This window comes from Dromiciops gliroides, chromosome 3 (genome assembly GCF_019393635.1).
Source record: "Dromiciops gliroides isolate mDroGli1 chromosome 3, mDroGli1.pri, whole genome shotgun sequence".
Lineage (NCBI taxonomy): Eukaryota > Metazoa > Chordata > Mammalia > Microbiotheria > Microbiotheriidae > Dromiciops > Dromiciops gliroides.
Genome location: NC_057863.1, coordinates 520,988,385 through 521,015,105, shown reverse-complemented (window position 1 = coordinate 521,015,105; position 26,721 = coordinate 520,988,385). Strand labels below are relative to the sequence as shown.

Here is a 26,721-nt window from a genome sequence, read left to right as displayed (position 1 = left end):
GATTGGAATATATCAATGTAAACAGAAAATTAAGGATTGAGACAAATTAAAATGCAAATTGATGTATCTGGGGAGATGGTTAATTTGAAATAAATCAGTTAGCACATGGAAGAAATCTACAGAATAGTTCTTCCAGATGAGATTTGAAAGTAAATATGAAATGTGAAAAAGGGCGTCAAAAGTAAAGGGCTTAAATTATGTTGTGATGGAGTTGTGATGGAGAAGGTTCAACTGACCTTTTTTTTCCCTCAATAATAACACATTTGGAATAATCTGCTTTGTGGAAAACACATAGGTTCCTTCATGCCAGAAAAAAAGGAAGTTAACAGATAAAGTTAAGTAGTTGAAAAATGAAAATTAAAAATGTAAATAAGTACTCTATTAATAATGGCTATTTAAGAAAAGCACAAAATTCTTTATCTTGGGGGCAGCTAGGTGGCGCAGTGGATAAAGCACTGGCCTTGGATTCAGGAGGACCTGAGTTCAAATCCAGCCTCAGACACTTGACACTTAACTAGCTGTGTGATCCTGGGCAAGTCACTTAACCCTCATTGTCCTGAAAAAACAAAACAAAACAAAACAAAAATTCTTTATCTTATTACCTCAAACTTGTTGTGTTTATTGGGTAAATTTGCCCCACAAATAAAAATAATTGATAGCAATTATATAGCATTTTAAAAATGTATCTAATTTTATTTTTACAACAACCCTGGAAGCTAGATGCTATTATTATTCCTATTTTATGGATGAGGAAAATGAGGCAGACAGAGGTTAATTGACTTGCCCACATTCATATATGTAACAAATATCTGAGGCAGGATTTGAACTCAGGTCTTCTTAAGTCCAAGTATAGCACTCTATCTACTATATCACCTCAATGCCTTCTAAGGAGGAAATCAGAATCCACATGAATTTTTCTGCTAATGGTCAAAGTGAGAGGAGAATTAAAGAAAGATCTCAGAAATTCAGAGCAGAAAAGGACCTCAAAGATTATCTGGTCTAATTCATTTTTGGATATGAATCAGTTCTACAAAAATACACCAGAGTGTTCATGTAGTCCCCTTGAAGACATACAGTGGTGAGGTATATTACTGATGAAGCTCATTAATCTAATTGAAAATCAACCAACTAATTCCAATTATATTACTCCACAAAGATATTTAGAGAGACTTTCAAAAGTTTCAGCTGAAATCTAGATATATACCATGTCTGTGGCATTCATAGTAGTTTAGTAGTCTTGTCAAAAAGAGAAATAGAGTGAGTTTGCATTACCTATCCTTGATGAAGCCATTCTAGTTCTTAATGCATTTCCTTTTAAAGTATCTAACCAAAATTCCTGTAGTCATATATTCTATATTTTTGCCAGAAATTCAAGTCAAGCTCCTTGGCTAATAGTTTAAAGAGTAAATTCTATTATTCTCTTTAAAAAATCACTGTAACATTTGACAATTTCTAATTTTCCAGGACTGCTTTGTTTTGTGAAACATCATTGAAAGCACCTCAATAATCACATCAGACAATCCTTCCAGTAATATGCAATTATATGTAGCTAATTTGTTTCTTAGTTATCTTGAGATTCAGTTTCTTGTTGACCCATTTCCCCTCAGTACTTTCTTGTTTAAAGATTTATTTTCCTTAGAGGAAAAAACAAGTAAATAAGACTTTGGTATTTTTGTTTTCTATGGACCATTTTAGTTATACTATCTAATCTAAGCAGTGATCTAATCTCTTTTTCAGTCTTCCTCTTGCCTCCCTGGATAACTTAAAAACACAAACAACTCTTTTGTTCTCCTCATTTATCAGTATTCTTGGTTCATTCTGACTGGCAATATTCTAACTGGACAGTTCCCTCTTTGGTAGTAATACTCTATTGCCTTACCCTTGCTTCCATTTTCTAAACAAATCTCTAAAAATTCAAAGTTATCAAATGAATTCACTATGCTTCCACACCCATCTTTTTATATAGCTGCCCTTTCTCTGCCTCATCAGAATAATTTGCATCTTCAGAATTTCCTTCTTGAGAGATCTCATGCCTATTGAGCCTACTTCTTTTCTAGAATTTAAGATGATAGGATCCTACCTTTCCTTGCTCTGAATCCTTTGAAATCTTCTCTCTCAAAATATACTAGGGATTCAAACCTGTTCCCAATTTTCCTCTCCTTTATCTTAAAACATAAAAAGAAATGATTACTTTCATTCAAGTTTTCCACATTAGCAACCAATTATTCTTTATACATCAGTATCAGGCCCAGGATAATTTTTAACCATATTGGGTTCTTTCACCTTTTGAGGGAAGACATTTTAATTAAACTATATCTAAAATTTATCAACTACTATGATTTTCAGCTAGAGAGATGCCTAGTAGCAGATACCTGCATACTGCATGGTTGACTAAGACACTTTGACAGCAGATACCTGAGGGTTCACTATAGTATATAACCATGTTGGTTCCTGAATATAACTACCATATATTTCATCTTTATGTCTGCCTGTTCTATAGTCATAGAACTATAGTTGATTTAATATATAACATTATATAATAGTATATAATTGCTTCTACTTCTATGCATCCTCACCCAAATGTTTGTTATTGTGCTTTCTTCATCCTATTAACATAATTCCTTACACATTTGACAAACATTTGCCATGTTATTTTAATAATCTATGGCATTTCTCTTCTCTGATCTCAGTAGACAATTTGCCATGGTCAATCAATTAATTGTTCATTTTAGCTTGGGTGATTTAGCTACAGGCACAAAAATACTATCAATATTTGAGTGAATGATTAAGGAGTATTCAGTCCAAGGGCTGGTCTTTGGGACCCCTTGTTCCTTTTCATTTTCCCTTCAAATCTCACTACTTGTTAGTATATCAGCTAGTGATATTATAAAAACAGGTTATGTGGTACATTTCAGTTTAACATTAAGCCACACTTTCTTACCTGATTTCTGGGGGTGGAGCTAAGATGGCAGAATAGAAAAACACTCAGCCAACAACTCTCTTCAAACAATTTCTCCAAACAACCTTAAAATAATAACTCAAATGAAATTCTGGAGTGGAAAATCCAACAAAAAAATCAAAGTGAGATGTTCTTCCAGTTTAAGACAACACAGGAGGTCAGAAAGAGTGATTTGTGACATGGACAAAGAGCCTTGCCTGGAGCCCACATGGATGAAACACCCCTAGGTGGTGGTGACAGAAGCAACAGAAGCTTAGCAATCTCTTAAGTCAGAGATGGTAAGGGGGACCTGACAACTGGTCAGATAGAGATTACAGGGTACTCTGTGGACAGAGGACCAGATGCTGTCAGGCAACAACGTTACCTAAACAAATTGGCCAAATGGAAAAAGAGGTAAAAAAAAAATAAATGATGAACATAACTTCTTTAAAAAAAAAGCAGAATTGGCCAAGTATTTCTTAAAAGTTAGAATTGGGCAAGTGGAAACTAATGATTCCATGAGACATCAAGGAATAATAAAACAAAATCAAAGGAATGAAAAAATAGAAGTATATAGGAAAAAATAGAAGATGTGAAACTATGAAAACAACTACTCTGGAAAATAGATCAATGAGAGATAATGCAAGTATCTGATCATTTGAAACCTGTGATCAAAGAAAAGCCTAGACATTATATTTCAAGAAATTTTCAAGAAAAACCAATATTCTAGAACCAGAGGGCAAAATAGAAATTGAAAGAAACTACCAATCACCACCTGAAAGAGATTCCAAAATATAAACTCTCAGGAATATTATGGTGAAATTCAAGAGTTCCCAGGTCAAAGGGTAGATACGTCACACAGCCAAAAAGCAACCATTCAAATACCATGGAGCCACAATCAGAATTGGTCAGATAAGATTTAGCAGCCACCCCATTAAGGGAGCAGAGAGCTTGGAATATGATAGTCCAGGACACAAAAGAGCAGGGACTATGGTCAAGACTAACCTATCCATGGGGGTAGGTAGGTGGTACAGTGGATAAATTACTGGCCCTGGATTCAGGAAGACCTGAGTTCAAATCTGGCCTCAGACACTTGATACTTGCTAGCTGTGTGACCCTGGGCAAGTTACTTAACTCTCATTGTCCTGCAAAAATACAAAAATAAAACAAAACAAAGCAAAAAGAATAACCTATCCAGCAAAACTGAGTATAGTTCTTCAAGGAAAAAATATGAACATTCAATGAAATATGGGGTTTTCAAGCATTCCTGTTGAAAATACCATAGCTGAATAGAAAATCTGACTTTCAGGTGTGAGATTCAATAAAAATATAAATATGAAAGAGAATCATAAGGGATTCAATAAGACTTAATTGTTTATTTTTCTATATAGGATAATGATGCACCTATTTTTCTAAGAATTTTATTATTATTAGAACAGCTAGAAAAATTCTACATAGAAAGAGGGTATGAAAATGAATTGATTATGTTGGGATAACATAAAAATTAATATGTAAGAAAGAGGGATGTAAAGAGAGACCGGCAAAGGGAGAGGAATAAAGGGGAAATTTTCATCTCAAATAAAAAAGGCATGTAAAAAAGAGCTTTTATATTAAAGGGAAAATGAGGGGTAGGCAAAACTCATTTAAATTGTATCAAAAAGCAAGCATATATATATTTATATATATATGTATGTGTGTGTGTGTGTGTGTGTATATCACCACAAATGAAGAAACTAAAGCAATTATTAGGAGTTATTTTGCCCAATTATATGCCAAAAAATTGAAAATCTAAGTGAAATGGATAAATGTTTACAAAAATACAAGCTACCCAGATTAAGAGAAGAAATAAAATTCATAAATAATCCTATCTTAGAACAATAAATTTAACAAACTATTAATGAGCTTCCTCAGAAAAAATACCCAGAACCAAATGTATTTATAAGTGACTTCTATAAAACATTTCAGTAACAATTAACCCTAATACTATCTTAATCATTTGGAAAAAAGTAGATAACGTAGTCCTACTAAATTCTTTTTATGACACAAATATGGTTTTGATATATGAACCAGGGAGAACAAAAACAGAGAAACCAAATGTGTAGACCAATTTCTTTAAGTAATATCAATACAAAAAATTAAATGAAATACTAGCAAGGAGATTACAGTAATATTTCACAAAGATCATACACTATTATAAGGTAGGATTTATATCAGTGATGCAGGACTGATTAAATATTAAGAAAACTCTCAGCATGATTGATCATATCATTAGAAATAACAACAAAAATCATATGATTGTATTCGTAGACCCACAACAGCCTTTGAGAACAATGCCCAGTAGAAAACACAGGAATCAATGGAGCCTTTCTTAAAATGATAAGTAGTATCTATCTAAAACCAAGAGCAGGGATTATCTGTAATTGGGATAAACTTGAAGTCTTCCCAATAAGATCAGGTGTGAGGCAAGGATGTCCATTATCAGGCAGCTATGTGGCACAATGGATAAAGCACGGGCCAGGGATTCAGGAGGACCTGAGTTCAAATCTGGCCTCAGACACTTGACACTTACTAGCTGTGTGACCCTGGGCAAGTCACTTAACCCTCATTGCCCTGCAAAAAAAAAGGAGGTCCATTATCACTAGTATTATTCAATATTGTAGTAGAAATGCTAGGTATGGCAATAAGATGGAAAAAAAATTGAAGGAATAAAAATTGGCAATGAGGAAACAAAATTATCATTCTTTGTAGATAATATGATGGTATATTATTTTGTTTGTGTTTTCTTTTTCAGCATGACTAATATGGAAATGTGTTTAGTATGACCTCATATGTATAATTGAAATCAAAGTGTCTACCTTCCCAAGGAGAGGTGAGAGGCAGGAGGGAGAGAATTTGCAACTCAAAATTTTTAAAAAGATGATTGTTAAAAAATGAAAATCTGTGTTCCTTTTTATGAAGAATTATTAGTCTGTTTGGATATTCATCTGATTAGAGGAATGAAAGATTATAATATTGCCTTTGAAAAAAACTAAGTAAACCAATACAGACATCATCCATGCATATGAAATCCTAGAATTATATCACTGGAATTGGTTTGTCCATCCTTTCTCCATAATAAGATTCACTTGAGGCTTATAGACTGTCTCTTCTACTTACTTCCCTATAGTGCCCAACACAGTGTCAAGCATGTAGGAAATGCACAATAAATGTCTCTTCAATGAAGGAACAAACAACTAAGGATTATCAGTAATATTCATTTCACCATAAATTAATATTGCATTATTAGGCCCAAGAAGGAAGAGCAATATCTGTGTACTAGGAATTTGTACCTATCAGTTAAATCGCTAGATTAAAATTCCGTCATTCTGCTAACATAAGGTGCAACTTAATATATGGCCAATGAAAAATTCATAATCAAACTTCAGTTCCTTGAAATCTCTACATTTATTCCTCTCTTTGTCACAATATTTGTCAAGCACCTCATTCTGTGTGTCTGTCTATATGAAGAATGAATGAATCCATCGCTTATCTCAAAGAATTTGCTGCTAGTTTGGGAGAAAAGATGTGTATACAAAACACTATAAAAGAAAGCAGGATGGGCAATTATGATGAGAAGCAAAGATAATGGTTTTTTTTAAAGAATATTCATTTTATACCAATGGAAAATGAAGCTCAGAGAGAGTAAATGACTCACATGGTCACAAACCATTAAATGCCAGGGGTAGAATTGAACCCAGGTCTTCTAGACTTCATGCTTTTTTTTTTTTTTAATCCACTATGTTTCACTGTCTTGGTAATAGAGTGGACTGGAGAAAGGAGAAATCATTTCCAGCTGAGGGTAACATGATAAGATGGACTTTGAAGAGACTAGAGAGATAGAAATAGAGAAGGGAGAACATTTCAGATGGGAACGAGCATGAACAAAGACTCATGGAGGAAAATAGGAATGAATGAATGAATTTATTAAATATTTACTTTACTAAGTGCAAAGTGTTGGGGATACAAATCGAAAAGTAAGCCAATCTCTGCTCTTAAGGAGCTCACATTCTAATCATAGAGAGAATGCTTGGAAAGTTTTAGCTTCAAGTCAGATGGAAACACCCTATGGTTCTAGGGGTGAAGCGGCAAAACAAATATTAATGTCTCATTATTACTTCATTTTCACTGATAAAATTGTATCTTTTCCTGATGTTTAACTATTCCACAGTTCCAAGGTTTATGGCAACAAGAACTTTCTTTTCTTTGATAGCCATGGGTGTAGCACTGGGAGGAGCAGTTGCCAGGCTGCATCTCCACAGGGATAAATTCTTCCTAGGATAAATTCTTTGGGCACTGGGGGTGAACCTATTCCTAAAGCTTTTGGGTTCAGGGTCTTGGACTGTCTCTTCCAGGGTTTGAGAGTAAGTGATAATCAAGATGGTGGTGGTGGTTGGACTTGATGTGCATATGTTGCTTTCTCTCCCCTAGGGTGCCTTGCTAATTTAGCTAATAATAATTAATAATAATAATAGGAAATGATGGCGAAGCGGATGATGATAGCTAGATTTAATAGAGCACTTACTATGTGCCAGGCACTGTGGTCAGCGCTTTACAAATATTATCTCATTTGCTTCTCACAATAATGCTAGGAGTTTGGTACTATTATTATCTCTACTTTTACAGATGAAGAAACAGGTAAACAGAGGTTAAGTGACTTTCCCATTGTTACACAGCTAGTATGCACCCAAAACTAGATTTTAACTCAGGTCTTCTTGAGACCAAGGCTCTCTATCTCAACTAGGATGGCTTGCCTGCCTGCCCTGTGGGTGGTTGTAGAAGGACTGGTCTCTTCTCTACAAGAGTTGTTTCTCTGGATGACAGAAGAGTGTTGGTAGAGGTTGAGGTAGAAGCAGAATCAGTGGCCTGAAAGGGTATTGCCACTCCTGGAGCTCTTGTGGTTATCTGATTGTGGGTGGCAGTTGGTGAGCACTCGTTGCTGGAGATGGTGAGAAATGTGGGTCCCTTTCTCGACAATAATTTCTCTCATCACTGATATTTGCAGACACCAGACTGAAAGCAGATTTGATGACTTGGGAGAAGGGGCACTACTGTTCTAAAGACTCTTTGGGCTGTCTCCATCAGCATCTAAGGGGAAGGTAGTGGTGATTTGAATCGCCTGGCATTTGATGCCTTCTATTTCTCCTTCAGAATACCCTGCTGCTTCAACTAGGCTGGCTTGCCTGCTCTATGATGGCATTTGGCTGGCCCCTTCTCTGCAGAATTTGCTAAGTCAGGTAATGGCTATGAGGGCTAGGCTGGAAGCAGGAACTGAGGTCTGGGGAAGCTGTCATTCCTAGGAATCCTGTCCCTCTATGTGGCATATTTGGTGAACAGAGATTCATGCAACTTGTCTAGAAAGGTCCTATTCAATAGTGCCAAATTTTAAAGGGCCTTGAATATTTTGAGAAATAAAGTGGGATTTAATCGTGATATGGGGAATGATTTTAGATTTTTTTTGTTTTTAGTGAGGCAATTGGGGTTAAGTGACTTGCCCACGGTCACACAGCTAGTAAGTGTTAAGTGTCTGAGGCTGGATTTGAACTCAGGTACTCCTGAATCCCGGGCCAATGCTCTATCCACTGCGCCACCTAGCTGCCCCATGATTTTAGATTTTTGAGAAAGAGTTTGATGTTATGAACTATGTTGAGGAAGATTAGTCTGGCAACAGTATGGGAAGGGAGGAACAAAGTCAGAAAATCCTATTGGAGGCTCTTCTTACAACTCAAGCAGTCGGTAATGAGGGCCTGAACTGTGCTGATACCAACTGAAATTGAAAGGTATTTTGTGGCAATAAATTAAAGGAATATCAGAAGTCATATAGTCCAGTCCCCTAATTTTATAGGGAACAAAACTAAGCACAGTTGAGGCTAAGAGATTTGTCTTCTGGCTCCAAATCTAGCACTCTTCCCATTGCTTAAAGCAGTAACATCCAGTGACTGAGTGGAATGAAGGGGGTAAAAATAATGAGTCTGAGATAACCATGATTCATAAGTGAATATTATTTCCTGGTTATAAAAATGGTGGTAATATCAAATGAGTCAGCCAGATCACTTTATAGACACTTTACTTAAGAAGACCATCAACTTCATTGATATGTGGCATTCAAGCTTAGAGTATAAAATGTGGAATAGCATATTTGGATTAGATCACTGCCATACTTCTTAACAAGAAGTAGCTAGATGGCTAAGTCATTAGAGCCCTGGGCCCCAAGTCAGGATAATCTGAGTTCAAATTCAACCTCAGACATTTACTAGCTGTGTGACCCTGGGCAAGTCATTTAACCTGTGTTTCCCTTAATCCAATGGAGAAGGAAATGACTAATCACTCCAGTATCCTTGCCAAGAAAACCCCATGGATCATACTGTACAAAGAGTTGGCCATGACTGAATGACTGAACAATAACAATATACTTCATAACATATGAGTTCCATAAATAAGTTAAATGATTCAATGAATGCATTAGTGTACATTTATATTGAACCACTGTAGGAAGCTGAAGGTCTTCTGAAGTAAAGTGTCTTTTTTGATGTGGGTTTCTTCCCCAAGATAGAATATGATAGTATGAATTATAGACACATTTTTTTCAATCAACTCAAATTTAAGTGATTACTATGTGCCAGACACAAAGCAGTGTGCTGAAGATAGAAAGACAAAAACACAAACAGGCCCTCAAGAAACTTACATACTGAGGGAGACAACATATAAATATATATTTACATGTGATATAGTGTGATGAGGGGAAATTGGATAAAGCAGAAGATTCAGCACCAGCTGCAAATCATTGACTATGCAAATCATTGACTATATTAATACAGACACTGCAAATCTGTGTGTCTTCTATTGGTCTGTAAAATGTGACATCGAGATATGTTTTAAAGAGCCAGGAACCAGTTCTAAAGTACTAGTAGGAGAGAGAGAGAGACAGAGAGACAGAGGAAGGAAGAGGAGGAGGAGGAAGAGGAGGAAGAGGAAGGGTCTGTCATTACTTATTTACTTATAAACGGCAAGTCTTAACTTCTCTAGACCTCAGTTTCCTTATCTGTTAAATAAAAGGGCTACACTGGATGACCGTTAAGGTTTCTTCCATTTTTGAACCTATGATCTTAAGCAGAATTTTCTGTTTGAGTCTGCATCACTCTTGAACTAGTGTACTTCAGTAATTATAGAATATCAGCATTGGAAGTGAGATCTCAGAATTCTTAGATGAAACATAAATCCCATGAAGTGCTCATTTAGCCTCTATTTGAAAATGTCTTGTGACAGGAAATTCACTTTTTCACGAAGCAGATCACTTTAGTGTTGGGCAGCCAATACTTATTAGGAAGTGTTCCCTACATTTAGTCAAGATTGAACTTTCTGGAACTTTCCCCCTTGATCCTACTACCATGCTTTGAAGCCAAGTAAAACAAATAAAGCTTCTCACCCACATGTCAGCACTTCAAACACTTGAAGATAGAGATTATCACACACCTACACACTCCACCAAGTCTTCTCTTTTAATAACAAATATCTTTTAAGAATCTTATTTAATACTTTATTTTTCCCAATTACATGTAAAAACAATTTTAACATTTTTAAATGTTTCAAATTATTTCCCTCCCCTCTCCTTCATTGAGAAGACAAGCAATTTGACATAGGTTATATATGTGTAGTCATGCAAAACATATTTTCATGTCATTCTGTGAAAGAAAGCTTAGACAAAAAACCCAAGAAAAATAAAATAAAGAAACAGTATCTTTGATCTGCATTCAGGCTCTACCAGTTCTTTCTTTGGAGAAGGACAGCACCTTTCATCAAAAGTCCTACAGAATTATCTTAGCTATTCCCATCAATCCAATGATCTAAGTCATTTATACTAGATCATCATACAAGATAGCTGTTACTGTGTACAATGTTCTTCTGGTTCTGCTTATTTCACTTTGCACTGGTTCATGTGTCTTTCTGTGTTTTTCTAAAGCATTTTACTCATCACTTCTTAAAGCACAATAATATTTCATCACAATCATATACAACAACTTGTTCAGCCATTCTTCAATTCATGGACATCCCATCAATTTCCAATTCTTTACCAACACTAAAAGAGCTGCTATAAATATTTTTGTACACAAATGCCCTTTCCCTTTTTGTTCTTTATCTCTTTGGGATACAGACTTACTATTGATATTACTTGGTCAAAGGGTATGCATGGTTTTATAGCCTTCTGAGTGTGGTTCCAAATTGCTCTCCAGAATGGTTCAATCAGTAGTTAACTTCACCAATAATATATTAATGTTTTTATTTTCCCACATCCCCTCCAATATTTGTCGTTTTCCTTTTCTGTAATATTAACCAATCTGACACATATGAAGTAGTGGCTCAAAGTTTTTAAAATTTGCATTTCTCTCATCAATAGTGATTTAGAATAATTTTATATTGACTATAGATAGCTTTGATTACTTTGTCTGAAAACTGCCTGCACATTCTTAAAAGTGTTTTGGTTCTGACTTTGACATCCCCCAACTGCCTTCCCTTCTATCAGTTCCCCTGCTCTTCTTTTGAGTTTGTGTTTTGATCTTGCCCCTCACCACAATGAGGATCTTTTCCTGCTGGTTGCTCATTTTCCAGCCTATTTTTTGATTTTTAAATATGCTAAAGTTGAGCTCTGCTTCCCAAGTGGAAGGGGCACTGTCCCAAACTTCAGGATTTTTGTGCAGCTGTTTTCAGAGGTGATTCCAGGGACCTGGTGCAACATACCTTTCCTGCCAACATTGTTTTACTCCATCTTTTTGTAGATTCTGCTGCTCTAGAATTTGTTTAGAGTCATTATTGAAAGGCATTTGAAGAGGTTTGGGGCAGAGCTCAGGCAAGTCCCTGTTTTTATTCTATCATTTTGGCTCCTAATCCCAAATTCTTTTAGATGTTGCTGGTCTGGCATGGTTTCTGTTCTATATTTGTCCCCATACTTTGGATGTTTATAAAGGTAAGTCTGCGAGATAGCAAGGATATGGAATAGTAGCTTAGGTTACAAACACATATACACACATAATGTGAAAAGATGGGAAAGGGAACGAGAATTTATTAAGAGCATAGGCACTATGCTAAGTGCTTTATAAAATATATACCTCATGTTGTCATCATAACAACTCTGCAAGGTTAATATTTTTATTAACCCCATTTTTCAGTTAAGGAAACTGGGACAGACAGGAATTAAGTGATGATGAAAGTCACACAATTGGAGGTTTCTGAGGCTGGATTTGAACTCAGGTCTTCTTGAATCCACACATAGTATAATGCTCTGTCCACTGTACTACCTTGCTGCTTTCAGAAACAGAAAAACAAAGAGAAACAATTTCAAAATTGTATTACTAAAACATCCATATCATATTGGCACATGTAGAAAATGGTATTTAAATCTCTACAGAGTAAACAGACTATCTGGAAGCTATTTTCCCCCTCAAGTTCTGTAAGCAACCTTACTAATTAACCTCTTTCCCCATCATAGTCATTGCCTTTTCCCAGCAGTGTATCACTTTGAACTGTTTTTTGAAAACTTACTTTATTCTGAAGGAAAGATTTCATAATGCTTACAGAAAAATGGGACATTCCGTACCCTGTTTATGGGTTTAACTCTTTTCTTCTTCAGAAACTGAGTTCCAAAAAATCATCCTAAATCTGTGTCTTCATGAAGATTGTGAGGGTGCAGGATAACTGACATCTATCATTATATTTTTTGTATGTATCATGCAGGATATGAAATAAAAAAGATCAAAACTCTCAGGAACAATTCTTATTAAAACAACAGGATATTATTTCACTTACAGAGCACCAAGGGTGGAATAATTACCCAGAAAAGTTTAAATTCAGATTAATTATCAGAAGAATTGGAGTGGGGAGGACTCTTTCTACTAGGGTGAAATATAGATCTTAAAGTAGAAAACTACTTAATAATATCATTAATGGACTCTGGATAAGATAATATTCATTCCTAGTGGTAGAGAGTTCTCTTAATAAATCATAACGAACTGAGAAAAAGAGTATAGTTATTCACTCACCACAATTTCACAGATATTTCATCTTAGTCCTTTCTGTTTTATTCAGCAGGATTTTTTTATTCTCATATTTACATATCATTAAGAATCAGAAAATTTGAAGCCTTAATCTGAAGCCTCCAGATCAAAAACCTTAAATGTTATGGGGATGCCAATTTGCATCATTTAAAAAGAGCAAATTAACAGCAGATGTGATCTTTACAGCGAAGCTACTAGTTGTTTTTTTAAAGGTTCATGTTGATCCCTCACCCATTATGTCTTTGAATTTTCTGCCCCCAGGTGGCTGTGATGTTTTTATGCAGCCTGTTGGATAAATCTTCCTTTTTCCCCCTTGGCTTAGAATATTTATCAGGCTTACTTTTTTTTTTATACTGTATGTGCAGAAATAGTCATCTAAATCTAAAACAGTATAAGTCACCTAAAATTGACCTTTAGAGATCGATTTATATCTTTTAAAATCAATTCTTGTGTCAGTTCTGGGTAAATTGTTTTTAAAGGGACAGTGGCAGAACAACTTAAGGAAGGCAAATGGATGGTGAAAGTCCTCAAAAGTATGTCATATGAGATTCAGTTGAACTAAGAGCATAGTCTGGAGAAAAGTAGACTTAGGGAAGATGTTTATTATCTTCCAGTATTAGAAAAAGCTCTTGTGATACATGGATTAAATCAGGGTTTCTTAAATCTGTGGTTGGTGAATTTTGTTTTTGTTTTTCACATTTTAAGGATTATTTCAGTATAATTACTTTCCTTTACAATCCTACACATTCAACTTTATACCATTAAAGACATTCTTAAAAGATGTCTATAGGATTCAAAAAACTGCCAAAGATGAACACGACCTCTCGAAATGTTTAGAACTCCTTGTCTATATAACTGGAGAGGGCCAAAGGAGAGCTAATGGGTAAGCCTACAGAATATCAGAGTCAGAAGATATCTTAGAGGTCATCTGATCCAATTTGAACCTAAACAAGTATCTCTTCATTAATAAACACAGCCTTTTCTTAAAAATTTCTAGTACAGGGAAACCTACTTCCTCTCATGGCAGCCCATTTCTCTTTTGGATAGCTCTAATTCTTAGGAATTTTTTTTTTAACCAAGTTTAAATCTGCTCTTCATCAACTTGACCCATTCCCAAAAGGTGACACAAATCACACAAGTATTCCCATTTTACAAATGAACAAATTGAATCTCAGAGAGATTATTTGACTTGTTTAATAGTCATACACCAAAGACAAGAACTGTAATTTTAAGTCCAGGACTAATTCCATGCTACAGGAGGTAGCACAGATTATTGTTTTCAAGAGAATGTGTCTATTATAGGCTTAATTTTTTATCTGGTGATAATTGGATTTAAGTGACTTGCTCAGGGTCAGACAGTGAATTTGATCTCAGGTTATCCTGAGTCTAGAGCTAGTGCTCTATCCTCTTAGCTACCTAGCCATTGGGATTCAAATGGAGCAATTTGACTATGCCTTAAATCTAAATCACTCTGATTGGCCAATAATGAGCCCTAACCCAAGCTCAGTTGGTCATTGTTTAGGTTTTGTTGGCTCATAGTGAGTATAAATAATACTTGTTTCTGTTTTGGCCAGAAACCCTGAGGGTATTTACTCCATAAACTGATTTTTCTTTTTTTGAGTAGGCAAAAGAACCCATTTTTTTTTGCCTCATTTCTTACCTAGCCTTTATCACTGAATGGTTGTTGCCTCAGACAAACTGAGATTTGAGAAAGACCTTAGCTTAAAAGGTCTCCCACTGCATCTGGGGCCATCTCCAGTCATCCTGATCTATGTCTTGCCACTGGATCCAGAGAGTTGTGGAGGAGATAATAAGGCTAATCACTTTGCACAGTCCTGCCTCATTTCAATTTAATTCATTTGCAAGTCAAGATATCACTTTCCTAATGTCATTGGTCTTTTTTGAGAACAAAGATCCAACAACATATTTCTATCTATGTATTTTAGATCTTCTACATACTGAAGTTATAGCTAAGGAATTTGAGCTTGGAGACCTTAATCACCATTGAGCCCAAAAAGTTAGGAAGGAATTAAAGCCAAGAAAAATTTCATTATTTGTCCAAGATAACAAATTCAGAAGGTTAATGGCAGAGCAAGAAAAAAGGGACCCAAGTTCCTGATTCCTAGTCTAATGAATCTTAGTCCTTTTCACTATTGCTTTCATGTTTCTAATGTGTTAACATACCATTTGCTAGGGTCCCTTGGAAACTATATTCAGTTTTTGATACTTTGGGTCAACATCTATTCAAAACCTTAAACTTGAGACCCCAACCAATATGTTCTTTTGCACAAGTCACAGCTGACCTAGTTGTAGGTAAAAAAGGGAATATTTAATAATAAAAGATGAAGATAAGATACACAAGAGATTTTTTTTGGAAAAGATGAGTTTATGTTTTGGAATTGTTGGGTTTAGAGATGCCAATGAACTATCTTATTTGAGATGTCCAAAAGGCAACAAGTGATAGAGCACTATTGTTCAAGAGAGATATTAGGGTTAGATAAATACATCTGGAAATTATTTACGTAAAAGATTAAAACTGACCCCATAGTTGCTGATGAAATCACCAAGAGAGATAGTAGAGAGACAGACAGACAGATAGGGAGAGAGACAGATATATATATATATATATATATATATATATATATATATATATATATATATATATATATATACAGAGAGAGAGAGAGAGAGAAAGAAAGAAAGAGAGAAAGAGAAAGGATCAGGGATCAGGTCAGAGACTCAGTGAACACCTACAATTACTGGAAGTGACATGGATGAATATTCAGGAAGAGGCTGAGTGGTCAAACAAATGGGAAAAAAACCAGGAGAGATTGGTGTCACAAACCTAGATAGGAGAGAATATCAAAGAGGACATGATGATTGATAGAGTCAAAAGCTCCCAGGAAGTCAAGAAGAATGAAAACAAATTGAAAAAAGGCCATTTTATTTGGTAAGAGATCATTCCTTACTTTGTAGAGAGAAAGTTTGCTTGAATAATGAGGTCATAAGCAAGTTTGCAGAGCATTGTAGTGAATGAGAGAAGAGAAAGTGGAGCTATATGGTTTAAATGTTTTTATCAAGGAGTTTAGGGGGGAAGGGTAGGAGACAATAGCTAATGGGCACAGTAGGATCTACTGAGGGTTTTTTAAGGATCTGGGGAACTTTACTGCATTTATAGGCAATGTTAAGGGAACGGATAAATAAAGATCAAACAGTGCAAGCTTTTGACAAACTTCATCAGGCCTTATTCAGAGAAGCTTAGTTTAGTCAAGTATATATTTCTCTGTTCTGTCTTTTAAGGAGAACCCCAAATTCCTTTTCAGTATCTTTTTTTTCAGCTTTTGAGAATCATTTCTTCTTGCAGACAATAGTATTGTATAATAAACCATCCTGCTAAGACAAATTTTCTAAGATATTACAAATTTAAGGTTAGTTTAATTTTATTCAATTATTACCATTTATTTTCCCCTTGAACACTTCTATCTCTTTAATAACTTAAATAATAAAGTTTATATAACATACTCCTCATATCATGTTGTTATTTTGTGTGATTATGGAGAAATAGCTCATATATGAACCAATGTTCACCACATTCCATATTTCTCTGTAATTAAAAAATGTTATGAATACAGTGTCAAAATAGAATTGTAGACACGTGTTTATTCTTTAATTAATACTTACTCTCCATAAAATTAATAACAAAAGATTCACTTTTATTTTCCTCCAATTGTTATCATCTATCCAAACAAGAAATTTTAATTTTTTTAAAAAATTTTCATGAAATTTTACACTGGCATAGGCCATATTTGCTTAGACTATTCAGCTGTAGGTCAGCACATTTCATTGTTTCTGAAGGATGAATTTCTTGGAGATGTTATTGGATCACAGTATCACCATGAGATGTTATAGCCAAGAGTGCCAAGTTGATTTTCGGCTGCCCTTATAGAAACATATTGTTCCTAATGAAGGAAGTGAAAATCTCACTTAATGCTGCCCTGGACAGCTCACATCTAGGATATTATGTTCAGATCTAGGTGCTGTGTTTTAGGAGGTAATTGGAAAGCTAAAGTATGTCCAGCTGAAAGTGACCAGGGTGGTGAAGGTACTTGAAATAATGTGCTATGAAGAACAATTGAAGGATGCAGGGATGTTTAACCTGTGGCACAGTGAATAGAGAGTGCTCCATAGGCATGAAGTCAGAAAGACTCATCTTCCTGAGTTCAAATCTGGCCTCAGATACTTACTGGCTATGTTATCCTAGGAAATCACTTAACCCTGTTTGACTCTGTTTCTCCATCTATAAAATGAGCTGGAGAAAGAAAGGACAAACCACTCCAGTATCTTTGCCAAGAAAACCACAAAGGGGGTCATGAAGAGTAGGGCATGACTGAAAAACAACTGAACAACAACAAAAAGAACATTTGATGTAGCATGTGGAATGCACTCTTGTTTCAAATATATGATAGATTGCTATGTGGAAGAGATATTATATACAATCTGCTTGGTATAGGAAAGCAGAACTAAGACCAATGAATAGAAGCTAAGTACTAAATCTATTGGGGCAACTAGGTGGCTTAGTGGATAGAGCACTGGGCTTAGAGTCAAGACCTGTGACTTGGTCAGGTCAGGGTGGGTCCAGTATTCACTGTATTTCTTATGGTAGAAGTAATTTCTGACATCTTGTTTAATGCATGGTACTTCTGTAGCTACAGTATGTTGATGAATCGAAATTTTCACTTTTTGCCTCTAATTAAATCAGTGTAATCATGAGTGTACCACAGGACATTATTTAAAATTAAAAGTTTAAGATAAAGCCCTTGTAATTCTTTCCAACTTTTTGATTACAGCTTGGTCACAGTAAGCAATCAAGCATAAGGAGCTCAGAAGATTTGCATCTAAACAGTTTCAATAATCCTCCCAGACAATACCAGGTAAACATGAGTGTTTGCTAATCAATGGCTGGAAGAAGAATGAATGTAGCCATTGTTACTACTTGTATTTTGTTTCATGGTAACATGGGAAACACAGGAATACAGTTCTTTAGTTCCAAAGTAGGAGATATTTCAATGACAGTCCAAATGTCTTGACTGACCATCAAGTGTACTTCCTGCTTATTGTCATCATCCTGAAAAGTATTTAGTTCGTTACTGAAGGCACTTGGTGCTGCAATGGGCCCTGGTCATCATTGTGGACATAGCATTGGACTTGGAGTCAGGAAGACCAAGGATCAAATTCCACATCAGATGATCAATAAATGGGGAAGTCACTGAAAAGTTTTCAAGTCTCAGTTTCCTCATTTGTAAAATGGGATGATAATATCAAATCCCTCATAAAGTTGTGGTGAGGCTCAAATGAGAAATAGGTAAAACATCTTATAACTCAAAGTACTTTATGAATGTCAACTATTTTCATTGTTTTTAGTAGTCAGATGTAGACAGATGGAGGCCATGTTGGAATGAACATTGAGTGTTTAAAAAAATTCACAAATATTACCCACTAATTGAATTCTTAGAGCCTATTTCCAACTGGGTGGGCTAAAAATTTACTAAAATAATTTTAATTTCAGGATTAACTTTTAAATAAATTGGTCTAGGTAAACCAGAACCTTTTTGAAGAAAAAAACTAATTTTGGAGGTTGTAAAGTCCCTGCTAAATCCTCAGAGCCCTAATTCGGGATTCTTGTGCTGGTGGCAGGGATAGAGAGCTTTGTTGGCAGTAGTGGCAGTAGAAACACAGAAGATAGGTAGGATACAGGTACAATAATATTGGGAAAGGAGTTGATTAATTCCCTCCCTTCCCCCAACTGCAGCCAGGGGTGGGGCATTCAACTCACATTACTGCAGAAGCTGGACAGGGGCAAGATTCTGGGTCCCAAAAGATGAATGCCAAACCAATAGGGTCCTAGATGATGATAGTCCAGGCAAGTTTGTATTGCCACTGTAGGGGCAAGAAATGCCCTCCTGGGGAGGAAGCATATTCCCCCTATCCCCACCTTGAATGTCAGCACCTCCTGTCAAAGCCTTATTCATCTCATGTTAGTTCTGGTTCTGTAAATCCCCCATAAATTTCAACAGGGAGTGAATGCCAAAAAAGCATAAAGAGTCAATTTACAAATGATGAAAACTGAAAGTTACTTATAAAATTAAGGGGAAAGTTTGTGATAGAAGCTTTTTCCTCTTTTACCTAGAAAATAATGAAGCGGCTCATCAAAAGATATGTACTGAAAGCCCAGATAGATAAGGAGAGTGATGAAGTCAATGAAGGTGAGTTCAATATAATACTTAACTACTTTCTCAGAGTTAAGGTCAAGGACAGGGTTATCAGCAGACAGGATTCTGAGATGTGGGCTCAGAATGGGTGAAGCTTTAAGGGGAGAAGATGAACATGATCTAGTCAACCAAATAGATGCTTTGGAACAAAACAGAAAAATGGGAGGTTTTAGGATAAAGGGGCAGGGATAGGGGTAAGGGTAGGGAAGCATACTATCTAACCTTGGGCCTGGAGGCAGGAAAACTTGAATTCCGACCCTAAATCAGACACTTACTAGTTGTGTCACCCAGTGCAAGTAACTTTACCTCAGTTTGTCTCGGTGTCCTCACTTGTAAATTGGGGATAATAATAGTTGCTACTTCCCAGGGTTGTTGTGAGGATAAAATAAAACAATATATTCAAAGTTCCTGGCACCGAGTAGGTACTATACAAATGCTATTTTTATTTGTGCAAAAGCTAGTATTATTTGTAGTAGCATTGCTATTATTATGATTATTAGTAATGATCATATTATTAGTAATCATCATAATAGTAATTAGTAATTAGTATAGTATAATAGTATAATTAGTAATAATCATAATAATCCCTGACCACATATTCTTCCTCTTTTAGTTTATATTGGCAAGGATTTGGCCCATATCTCCTTCACTCACTAGTTATAGGGAACAGCATCTGGTTATTTAATTATTCACATACATGGTGTTTTCTATGGCAATTTTTGCGTACACACACATTTCTATGTATATGTGTGTACATGTATGTATATATACATACATATATATGTGCGTGTGTATATATTATATATATATTTACACACACACACACATATGTCTTGGATACAAATTTCTTAGAGATCGGTCTAGCTAGCTAACTAGCTATCTCCAAGAAGACCCCAAGAGTTGGACGTGACAAACAACTGAACAACAACTCAGCCTCTCAGAAGCCAGGATCCCCTCTATACTATGATGAGGAATCAGAGTAGTCCTTTAGTGTAGACCACATACACTTGCATGGTTTAACATGATTCTTGGGTTATATGTTAAAACGAATTGTTTGTGTATATGATGGATAGAAGTGGTTTTAAATCCTTCTAATGTTATGTTATAGGTGAACTGAAGGAAATAAAACAGGACATATCAAGTCTCCGCTATGAACTTCTTGAGGAAAAATCCCAGAACACAGAAGATCTAGCAGAACTTATTAGAAAACTTGGGGAGAAACTGTCAATTGAATCAAATCAAGAAGGAAGCAATAGATAACATGAACACCTTTTAGACAATGAAATTAAATTGTCCACTTGAAGCCATATTCTTTATCAAATAAAAATAATATAATAATAAATTTTCTCCCATTCTTAAACAGCAAAAAGTCACATTAAAAGTTGGGCCACCACACTATATTAGAGTAAAACCCTATTATTTTATGTCATCTGAAATGAAAATCTTCATTGTACTACTCTATAGAGATGGTCAAAGACAGAAGATTGTGCTCACTATTGCTTTGGCTTATTGTTTTTCAACTGTCTAGGAATACAACAGGTATGCGATCAGCAGAAGTGTAAATCAAGACTTTTCTGTTACTAATAGAGGGATTGTAGAGGATAGAATGGCCTTTTCTATCCTGGTAAATCTAAGGCAATTGTCTTGTCTCCACCATAGATATCATGCTAATGGCTTGTAGCAGTTGATTTGAGACAAATATCATTATATCTTTGCAAAGAGATTAGCCACTTAGATACATTTTTCCAAATAGCATGATTGACAAAGCTTGTTCAGAAATAGCCTTAAATCATCCTTACATTTTTCCACTAACGTCTCAAGTATAAAAAAATGTTACTTCCTTTCAGTCCTGGAGAAAAGACAGTTAATTCAGTCCTAAATATTCAATCTGTTCTTTTTGTAGCTAAGCAAATGATAACAATGACATGATCTTTATGTTGTTTAACACCACGGATGGTAGTAAAGGAGAATTTCCTGGCAAATTAATGCTCCAACACTGGTCAACAATCAAACAGTCAGACAACAAGTGAATATTTTTAATGTGAGAATTTGATGAAATTGTCCTATAAATTATTCACTTCTTAGTTATGATGATCATTAAATGCCAGCAACTGAATGCTGAGAACACAAAACACTAAAATTGTTTTGAGAATGGCCAAATATTCATCTGGTATTGTCAGCTTCTTCTAACCTCTAATCAAAATATATAAAACCATAATTTCTATACCTTGATTGTTACCAAGAGGCTATTGTGACTCTTGGCATTGATGGCTGATCATCCTGAATACATAAGAGTGATAGCTGAATATTAATTTTTTTCATTTGTTAGGTACCACCAAATACTCTGGAGTTTATAACTGGAAAAGCTGCATTAAGTCAAAATTGGCAATTAGATGGTATAGTGGATGGAACACTGGGCTTGGAGTCAGGAAGACCTGGGTTAAAATTGGACCTCAGATACTTGCTAGCTGTGTGACCCTGGGGAAGTCACTTAATCCTATTTGCCTTAGTTTCCTCATTTGTAAAATGAGCTGGAGGACATGGCAAACACATCTTTTCCAAGAAAACTTCAAATGAGGTCACAAAAACTGGGGACATGAATGAACAACAAACAACAAAGACAGTCTTTGAAACACATATGTGTGTGTGTGTGTGTGTTTTAAAGACTGATATGACTGATGTTTTCAGATATATATACACATATACATATGTATACAACCACACACACATACACATATTGTGATAGTTAAAAAATCAAATGTGTGGTCACCTTAAATTAGAAGTTTTAGCACCAGTCTTTGTGCATTAAGCATTTATTAAAGCATACTAGGTATTAGAAAAAAAGAAGAGCACATGGAGTTAAGGCCTATCTAGCCTAGAGTTCCAGCCTGGTCTGGTTCTTCCTCAAGTCCTCCGCAACAAGCCTGCTTCATCCATGAACTCCTCTCAAACTGAGTGTGGAAGCTTTTTTTATATAGGTCTGGAGCAGAGGCGGTCCTTACAAACTGCTTCAAGCTGATTGGTGGGCGTCATCCAAATCCATTGGTTCACTGGACTTGAATTTTAGGCCTTTACAATATATATGTATACACACACACACACACACACACACACACATATATATATATACACACACACATATATATACAATATATATGTATACACACATACATATGTATACGCACATATATATGTATACACACATATATATGTATACATACATACATATATATATGTACACACACATATGTGTGTGTGTGTGTGTGTGTATTTTTAAAAGTAAATGGATGGGGGCAGCTAGGTGGCACAGTGGATATAGCACCGGCCCTGGAGTCAGGAGTACCTGAGTTCAAATCCGGCCTCAGACACTTAACACTTACTAGCTGTGTGACCCTGGGCAAGTCACTTAACCCCAATTGCCTCACTTTTAAAAAAAGTAAATGGACAATGAAAACCTGTTTAAACCCCAACTATGATTTAGCATAAAGCTGAAGTAACACTATGTAGCTAGCTCATGAGAAAGTAAATTTGAATTTTTTATTCCATGGCATTTTCTATGTGGCTATTACAGATAAGTTTAGCAACATATGGGTCCCATTTTCAAATGTGTTATATTTGACAAGCTAGTTGTAAAAAATACACACATTATAGCAAGCTAACTCCCAAAGAATTTAAATAAGCTAATAATACTCCAAATGTTTGTTGTGTTGCATTACAGGAGTGGCTTTTTCTATGTTGTCTTCATTCCAATGACTACTTAGAAGTGATTAATGTGTTTGATTTCCCAAGACAGCGAGGTCAGTTGGATGAACACAGCTATATTTTCTTCCATGATGAGAAATGGTTGAGGGAAAAAAAAATGACTAATGCTGATGGCCACAACTGCAAGTTCTTCAATATAGGATCTAGATTTCACTTTGAAACATGTCATTGTTTCATATTGAGGCACTCCAAACAATCCTATGAAGGCTATTCTGTGTTCTTCCATGGGTATGACCTCAATCTGTACGTGAAATTGTGTACCAAATCCCCCTTAAGAGCTTGTCTCCTATCACCTAGAATATCAATGATAGCAATCAACAAATTTTTATAGTGGACCTCCCATCCCAATAAGATTTCCTGGAAAAACTGTGATGGTGGTTGGGCACATATGTTTATAAAATACATATACCTAGCTAAATTCTTATTTTGAAGAAATAAACTCCAAATGTACAAATCTACCAAAATAGCTTATACAGAAAGGGGGTCAGTACAGATGCAGTAATATTCAAAAGCTATCCTTACATCAAGTTCACAGGTATGATTATACACAGCTTCTTTGACTCTTGGTTTGGAAAGATGGGCATCAAGCTTATAGATGATAAAATGAAGATCATTTTGCCAAGATCTACATACCTCAGCTTGAATCAGAACAAAAAAATAAAGCCTTCACCTCCCAGAGACTTGGGAAATAGACAGAGGGTGACAAGAGGTAATCGTCTTTTATTCTTGTGTAGCCATGAACTGAAATAAAACTCTGCCTATCAGGTCAATATCTATTCCTCAGAAGTGCCATGTTGGGCAGCTAGGTGGCACAGTGGATAAAGCACTGGCCCTGGATTCAGTAAGACCTGAGTTCAAATGCAGCCTCAGACACTTGATACTTACTAGCTTGTGACCCTGGGCAAGTCACTTAACCCTTATTGCTCCACAAAAAAACAAACCAAGAAGTGTCATGTTTAACTGCTGAAATATATCCAGATACAGATAGCTAAGTCTGATACTATTCAAGAAGAATTTTTAAATACTTACTATGTGCCAGAATCATAGTAAGCCCTGATACACAAAGGCAAAAATGAAAACAGTCCCGGCCCTCAATGAGCTTACATTCCACTGGAATCCAGGCATATTAAGGGATGCTTTAAGAGCTATTATGAGATGATTTCTAAAAGATAATGGACTCTTTGAGGGTAGGACCCATGTCTCTTAGTACTTACCACAGTGTTTTCCTAGTCCTCCCTCCTCTATCTTTCCAGTCTTTTTCTTTTCTTTTCTTTTCTTTTTTTTTTTTTTGCAGGTCATTGGGGGCTAAATGATTTGCCCAGAGTCACACAGCTAGTAAGTGTCAAGTGTCTGAGGCTGGATTTGAACTCAGGTCCTCCTGAATCCAGGGCCAGTGCTTTATCTACTGTGCCACCTAGCTGCCCCCACCAGTCTTTCTAAACCCTAATCCTTTATCCCTGATACACTCTAAATTCTAGTAACACTGGCCTTCTTGCAATTAATTACACACAACACTCCATAGCCAAATTCCAGGCATTTTGTAAGCATATTTCAGGTGACTTTATTATTGAACAACCATCTTTTTTTTTTTCATTTATGGTTAAGCTCAGATTTGCAAGGTAAGTCATCCTGAGCTCCATCCTGAGTTCCATTGCTCTTTGGAACACATTCTTTTGTTCCCCATCTGTGTAGAGTAAGGTGGTCCAATCATACTGATGGTAGGGAATATAACAACAAAGGGATTTTTTTCTAGTGGGAGTTTTGTAAATGCTAGTTATTTTTTGTTATGGCCAAATGGAATTCCACCCAAAAGCTCAGATTTAATTTGGCCAGTATATTTCAGCAACCTGGGGCTGTGCCTAAGTTAACTACTAACTTTAAATTCTAAATAAATTTACAAGGCAACTGAAAATTTCTATTTATGGCGGGATGAATGGTTGCCTGGTATAGACACATTCAGGACAAGGACCAGCCATGTAGAATGAGGAACTTACAGTACAAAGACAGACAATTCTTTTTCAATCCTGTCACATCTTTCATAACAGCTTAAATTGCTACAGATTGTACCATCATGTAGAATTTATGTTCCTTTTAAATGTTCCTTTCATTGTTCAGCTGAGCTGGATTTCTTTTAGACCAAGTCCCACATGACAATACTGTTGAGTTTCTAGATTCTAATCTTTATTGGAATATTTGCAATATTTTTTGAATGAAAAGAAGGAAATTATAACTATTCTAGTAATAACTGATTGTGTAATAGTCACCAAAACTATTTTTTTCAGTCGGGTTCTGAACACAAACCTGTTTTGACAGTAAGTCAAAATATCCTGATAAAAAGAAAATTTAGTTAAACATTTAATATTGCATTTACATGGCATAAAACATTGAAAGATTCTGTGGGGTAGTGGGACGCAGCCCTTTTTTTAGGCAGTAAGCATTTATTAATGTAGATTAAATATTAGAAGAGTATTGACTGAGTGATAGTCAACACAAGCCGAACCCCCAACCCAGCACCAAATTTCTAAGAGATAGACTATATGTTCTAACAGCATACCCTGTTCTAAGAGGGGAGCACTTACTGAGAGTGGGTCCAGATCCAGAATGTGTTCCAAGATGGAGAGAGCCAGGAGCCTAGTGTGTTAATCCTCTCAGTTCACTGAAACAGACACAGAGTATTCTCTACCTCTATTGCACCCTTAGGCTGGTCCCAAAAGGAGATTAGCTAAAGTTACCAAACTGAACCTTCTGAAGTAGAGGGGTGTGGTGAGGAGAAAGGGTCCTCCCCAAAAAACCCACTATTAATAATTATTTTCTCACAATCTGATTCATTGAGAAACTATGTTTTTTCAAAGAATCAAATTAATATTACAAATAATTTACAAAAGGTTCTTAACTATGGGGTTTATGATGGTTAACAATGAAGGGGAATAATAGAAAACAAATGAACAACACATTGAAAAAACTAAAGGAGTAAGTCTGCTTTAGGAGGTAGACATTACAAATAGTTGTATGCGATAGGGAAGAGGGAAAAAGGGAAATATCCATTTAAATTTCTGGAAGTCTCATCTCCTACAGATGACTCTTGGGATGTCAACTTGATTCAGCTCTGTATTCTGGGTGTCCTCTCAGGTATGATTGATTGTAGAAAAGTCTTTCCCTGGTTCTTTAGATGTTCCCCTTCATCTGGAAAATCTCCTCAGCTGGAAAATCTCCCATAAATTTGACCTTAACACAACTTTGAATAACTTTTTCAATAACCAAATCAGATTATGAAAGCTCAAAAACAGACATCTAATGAAATTCAGAATCTTTTAGACATCTTACAATTATAGATTGTCCAGATGTTACATATGAAACTCAGATACAATAAAAGCAAAAATTAGATCTTATTATTATTATTATTACTATTATTTATACTTAACATTATTTCAATCCCCCATCTGGAGGATGAAATTCCCACTAAGGAATTTCAAACTCCTATTTATAAGATGTACTCCAATACAAAACCAAAATTGTATAAAAATTGTCAGTTAAAGTTGTAATAACTTCTAACAAAAGTGGATGTCCTGGGGTATTTGCAAAAGAGTCCAAAAGTTATGCTGATATATGCTTTTTTAATACAGGACTGAGACAATTTTGATATTAACTAAGAAGAGGAATCATATCA

General features: G+C 35.6%; 1 protein-coding gene across 2 annotated transcripts in view; it reads left to right on the top strand.

Annotated features, from left to right (window-relative positions):
* Window positions 1-20,592, top strand: part of TRPC6 (transient receptor potential cation channel subfamily C member 6) — a 171,427-nt gene extending 150,835 nt beyond the window's left edge. For both annotated transcript variants that reach the window (XM_043995656.1, XM_043995655.1), the window contains 3 exons: window positions 17,871-17,954; window positions 19,211-19,286; window positions 20,401-20,592. In XM_043995656.1, coding sequence (XP_043851591.1) covers window positions 17,871-17,954; window positions 19,211-19,286; window positions 20,401-20,552 — 312 coding nt within the window. In that variant the 3' untranslated portion in view covers window positions 20,553-20,592. The remainder of the gene's footprint in view (window positions 1-17,870; window positions 17,955-19,210; window positions 19,287-20,400) is intronic.
* Window positions 20,593-26,721: the final 6,129 nt, after the last annotated feature.